At 44.6% G+C, this 6,000-nt stretch overlaps 1 protein-coding gene across 17 annotated transcripts in view; it reads right to left on the bottom strand.

The window, feature by feature from the left end:
• Window positions 1-366: 366 nt before the first annotated feature.
• Window positions 367-6,000, bottom strand: part of LOC140728939 (teneurin-3) — a 2,305,574-nt gene continuing 2,299,940 nt past the window's right edge. For all 17 annotated transcript variants that reach the window (XM_073048051.1, XM_073048055.1, XM_073048053.1 and 14 more), the window contains one exon: window positions 367-2,159. In XM_073048051.1, the coding sequence (XP_072904152.1) occupies window positions 1,404-2,159 (756 nt within the window). In that variant the 3' untranslated portion in view covers window positions 367-1,403. The remainder of the gene's footprint in view (window positions 2,160-6,000) is intronic.

Below are 6,000 nucleotides of genomic sequence, written 5' to 3'. Positions count from 1 at the left end.
CTTGATTAGTAAGGGTGTCAAAGGTTACAGGGAGAAGGCAGGAGAGAGGGAATAAAAATTAGCCATGATGAAATAGTGGAACTGATTTGATGGGCCAAATGGCCTAAACCTGCTTCTATGTCTTATGGTCACATAGTCATGACATGGTGTGTTAAAATATAATAATAGATTGATTTGAGGTTGACCTTTACCCCATCTTTCCCGCAAAGCGGAGAAAGACTATCTGTAATTTTCGTTGCAAACTCCCACTACCTTTCTGCATTACAGCAAATTCTTTGTTTCTGACTTCAAGACCCCCACCGACATTTTCACGGACAGTGGTGACTGGACGAAAATATACCTCAAAGCAGTTTTACAAATTAAAAATTGACTTCTCATTCTGCTTTATTTACTCAGTACACCAGGATACACATTGGTTTCAAAAGATAACAAAAGGTGACATGTTTGCACAATTAAATACTCCTCGGGCATTCTGGCAGCCAGCTGTAAAGTAAGAAGACAGCCACTGTATTTTAAAGATTTTATTTTCAAGTATAAACTCCTTTGAAACACTTTACATAAATTAACATCTTCTGAGACTAGTATCTGATGAACAGTAAATTGGAATTCATATAAAAACTCCAAAAGGTACTGGTCTCTCACACTTTACAAAAAAGAAAATGTTTTCCTTTGCTCTGCAGGGAGGGTGATCCTGTACATTGCGAGACTTCCCAAGGCAAATCCAATGGCGTTGTAGTTTCCTGTTTCGGTCACAGTCATACTACTTTGCACAAAGTGTCATTGTATAAAGCAGCATGGTAGAAGGCAGAGGAAAGCCTTCTGTTGCTCCACAGTGCAGTGATTAAAAAGCATTGTGTTCTCTCTGCTACTGGATCCACTTAACGTGAAGAAAGATTAAGACTACTTCTGGTAAGCAAAGGCTACTCATATAATTATAGTTAGTTTCTGTATTTGGACACTGATTCTAATGCTTAATAGGGGTGTTTCATAAACAACAGAAAAACAGTTGACAGGTTTGGCCAAGTACAAAACGGTTAAGTTTTTTTTTTACACATGTTAGTCCAACCTTGGGTCTGATTGTAGTGGCATTCACTGTAAACAATTCTCTTAAGCAGTTGACAATCCTGTATATGAAGGGTGATTTGAAGTCTTTGTTTGCAGGAACCACCTGTTCTCTCCTTCGTAGGGTTCGGCTGAGTAGAAAAAGATCATCCACCAAGTTCAACAGCTCTAAGAAAGAACTTGTGCTACAGATTAATCGGGACAGCCTATGTTGAGCTGCAGTGGTATTTCAGTCCTCTCAGTGTAACCTGTGATAACTAATGGCAGCAAGACTAATATTCTGTTCTTCCAGAAGAAGTGTTGAGTTTTATCTCTTTGGCAGCCACCAACTAGCCTGTGTGTTACCTCTTTCCTATTTCGTTCTGTCTTAAGAACTGAATATTGTTCACACTATCTGCTAGTTCCGGGTATTGCTCCACCGAGAGTACATAGTACCCATCGTATCCTTGTACTTTAGCAGCACTCAGTAGCTGTCGTTTTTCTCCTTCTGTCCATAACCTGATCCCTTCCTCGCCATCTCTCACTCGTTGCTGCTCTCTGTTCCAAGCGCTCGTCAGTGCCCTCTGCCTAGCTTGTTCCAGTATCCGAACCTTCTCCTCGTCCAGGGTCGTTCCATAGCGTACGTGGAGCGACAAGGCATTGTATTGCATTTCGACATCAGCAAACCTTCGAGTCCTGCCATTCAGCACAGTGGTGGACTGCGAAACGGTGACGTTGATGCCGTTCTCCAGTGCCTTGCGCCCGCTGTTCAACCTCAGGGTTCCCAGGTCGGTTTCGGGTGAGGCAGTTTTTATGAAGTAGTGGGTGTCTTTCCCCTCGATGGTATAATGCAGATTTTCCAAGTAGTATGCTCCATTTAGCACCGCCGCAACTTTTATGCAGTCTTCGTTTGCAATGTTGAGCACGTTGGTCGTCACTCTTCCTTCACTAATTGCGAGCATGACGCCCTTGCCAATCAGAGACTTGACAGTACCAAACCAGAGCCATGGCTTGTCTCCAATGGCCTGGTGCCTGCCAATCTGAATTTCTGGCATTTTTCCCAAGCTCATAAAGGCCTTCGCCTGTCTTGCCACAGTTTGTTGCACTCCAGACAGATACTAGAAATAAACAAAAAAAAAAAATACAATGAGCAAACAAGCAGAATATAACACAAAATGTAAACATACAGGTTTGGAAAGTTTTAACATTTGTATCCATGCACGGGCCACTGTAATGAACGTGCAGGCAACATCTCCACACTGTTCTCCACAGAGCTGCTTCCCCTGCTCTACTCCCTGTATACTCATGACTGTGTGGCCGGATTCTGTTCTAAAATCATCTATATGTTTGCAGATGCCACCGTTGTATCATCTCAAATAATGATGAGTCGGAGTATGGGATGGAGACAGAAAGCCAAGTGACGTGGTGCCATGCCGAAAACCTTTCCCTCAAGGTCAGCAGAATGAGAAGAGCTGGTTATTGTCTACATGGAGGGGGGTGGTGCACATTCTCCTGTCTACATCAATGGTGGTGTGGTTGAGAGGACTGAGAAGTTCAAGGTCCTAAACGAGCGAATGTCACTAATAGTCGGTGATGGTTCAACTGCACAGACTCACGTCTAAGAAAGCACACTTCCTCAAGAGGCAAAGGAAATCTGGCATGTCCCCTTTGACCCTCAGCATATGTTATCAGCGCACCAATGAAAGCATCTTATTTGGATGCATGACAGCTTGGGACGGTAACTGCTCAGCCCATGACCACAAGATCCTGCAGAGAGCTGTGGGTGCAGCTTAGCACATCACCAGAGCCAGCTTCCCTTCGATGGACTTCTACACTCTTCAGTGCCTAGGTCAAGCAGCCAGCATAATCAAAAATCACATTCTCTCTTCTCCCCTCCCTTATTGGCAGAAGATACAAAAGCCTTAAAGTACATACCACTGGGCTCAAGGACATCTTCAATCCTGCCGTTAAAAGACTAGTCAATGGTCTCCTTTGTGATAGGATGGATGCCTGACCTCACCGCTTTCCTTGTTATGACATTGCCTCTTTTTGTCTACTTGCATTACACTTTGTCTGTAACTGTAATGCTTTATCCTGTACAGCTTTCCTTTGTACTAGATCAATGCAAGTGTATTCACTTGTTCAGTATGAAAGGGTATGCAGGACAATTTTTTCACTGGACCTCAATACAAATGATAGTAATAAACCAATTTACTACTACAGTGCAGCAAGAGAGGAGGAACTTCTAATCCTATGTTTCCAATTTTAATTAACAGAAATGCTGAATTATAGATGGAGTATGAGGTCATGCACTTTGAATCTCAGATGGATTGAACTGTGCTTCTCTAAACAGTACAAAGCTAGAAATCAGGCAAAGAGATTCAAGGGATCTGAATATAAATTACTAAAACTTCAAGGTTGCATTCAAAAAGTTAATTAAAATCTCCCTTCGTTCTCCTATGCTCCACATAGCTGTTCTTGAGCCTGGTGGTACGGGAGTTCTGTATCTCCTACCGGATGGTAGCTGTGTGTTCTCTGTCCCTATGTCCTTGTGGCGCTGCTGCAAAAGCAAGTTTTATATTGAATTGTACATCAAGGTACTTGTGCATATAACAATAAACTCCACTCCAGCCCTGAACTTGAAAGCCAGTGTGTTACTGAGAGTGCCTGGCATAACTCTAATGTTATCCCTTGTTGCCAGTGTCTCAACTTCCCCACCTGCTAGAGGCTCCTGTTAGACCTTAACACAGAGGAGCAGAATTAGGTCATACGGCCCATTGAGTCTGCTCCATCACTCCATCATAGTTAATTTATTATCCCTCTCAACTCCATTGTCCTGCCTTTTCCCTTAACCTTCGACACTCTTAGTTATCAAGAACCTCTGCTTTAAATATACCCAATGATTCGGTCTCTACAGCCATCTGTGGCAATGAATTCCACAGATTCATCACGCTCAAATAAATTCCTCCTCATCATTGTTCTAAAGGGACAGCCCTCTATTCTGAGGCTGTGTCCTCTGATCCTAGAGCCCTCCACCATTGAAAACTTCCTCTCCACATCCACTCTATCCAGGCCTACTTCAATCATCTATCTAGTCTAACACCCTGGGAAAGGTTTCACTGCTAATGTAATGGACTTTCTGTAGAAGCACTGGCGGAAGATGCAGGGAGAAGATGCCAGAACGGAGAGGTCATAGACACCAGAAAGGAGTGAACGTGGAATGGGGCCGAGAGTCGACGAAGCCCAGGGAAATCGATGGAGCGTCAGCAGAAGGGAAACTGTGAGCTCCAACGTGCACGTTATACTGTTTCATTAAAATGGGCCCTTTTCTTTTTGTTTTACTTTACTAACCCTCTAGTGAAATTAAGAATTAAAAAGCTAAATTGTTTAATTGCATATAGAACATAGAATAGTACAGCACAGTACAGGCCCTTCGGCCCACAATGTTGTGCTGACCCTTAAACCCTGCCTCCCATATAACCTCCCCACCTTAAATTCCTCCATATACCTGTCCAGTAGTCTCTTAAATTTCACTCGTGTATCTGCCTTCACCACTGACTCAGGCAGTGCATTCCACACACCAACCACTCTCTGAGTAAAAAACCTTGCTCTAATATCGCCCTTGAACTTCCCACCCCTTACCTTAAAGCCATGTCCTCTTGTACTGAGCAGTGGTGCCCTGGGGAAGAGGCGCTGGCTGTCCACTTTGTCTATTCCTCTTAATATCTTGTACATCTCTATCATGTCTCCTTTCATCCTCCTCCTCTCCAAAGACTAAAGCCCTAGCTCCCTTAATCTCTGATCATAATCCATACTCTCTAAACCAGGCAGCATCCTGGTAAATCTCCTCTGTACCCTTTCCAATGCTTCCACATCCTTCCTATACTGAGGTGACCAGAACTGGACACAGTACTTCAAGTGTGGCCTAAACCAGAGTTTTATACAGTTGCATCATTACCCCGTGATTCTTAAACTCTCTCCCTCGATTTATAAAAGCTAACACTCCATAAGCTTTAACTACCCTATCTACCTGTGAGGCAACTTACCCCCAGATCCCTCTGCTCCTCCACACTACCAAGTATCCTGCTATTTGCTTTGTACTCTGCCTTGGAGTTTGTCCTTCCAAAGTGTACCACCTCACACTTCTCCGGATTGAACTCCATCTGCCATTTCTCAGCCCACTTCTGCATCCCATCAATGTCACTCTGCGTTGGAATATCTATTGGGTCCTCCCCCCCCCCCCCCCCCCCCCCGCTGAAGAGTAAAAATTCTGAGTTAGTATCCACCTTTACCTCTGTGGCGAATAAATGGAAAAATGCCCAAATTTAAAGTCCCAGCTATCGTAGGCGCTGCCTATTCTCAGGAATGAAGCCCACTCCTAAAGGGGAAGAGGAGTATGAGACTTGGGCTAGAGATCTGGGGTCTTAGTGTCGGTGATTATCCGTATGATGGCTACTTGTCAGTGAAGCTGGAGTTTTCGGAGGTCGACGTGGGAGTGCCTGAGGTCCTTGATACATTAGCGCTAGTTTGTCCGGACCCCGTTGAGAAGGGTGGTGTTTCAATTCTTGTGGGGACCAACACTCCTCCGGTGAGGAGGCTCAAGGGAGCCTGTAAGGAGAAAGCTGGAGAGAGCTTCCCGAGAACAGTGTCCGTTCACCCGGTGTTTCGAGCTGCTTTTGAGAAAGCGCGTAGCTGCGTTGAACCGGATAATGAGTTTAGACGAGGGACTGTGTGGTTCACCCAGTCCAAGCCAATTGTGTTACAGTGCAGGGGAGTAGCGAGAGTAATGGGAAATCCCAAATTTCTCGTAATGCCCGAGGGCAAAGCCCTCTTACTTGGCGCTCCAGAAGACCATGAAGAGGAGTCGGGAGAGCCTGCTGGGGTACTGGTGAGGCCCGAACTGCAGAAGCCCTTGGTTGTACTCGCGAACAGGATGGCAGTGATTGTCAAGAACAATAT

Source organism: Hemitrygon akajei, chromosome 6 (assembly GCF_048418815.1).
Source record: "Hemitrygon akajei chromosome 6, sHemAka1.3, whole genome shotgun sequence".
NCBI lineage: Eukaryota > Metazoa > Chordata > Chondrichthyes > Myliobatiformes > Dasyatidae > Hemitrygon > Hemitrygon akajei.
This window is presented reverse-complemented; position numbering and strand designations above follow the sequence as displayed.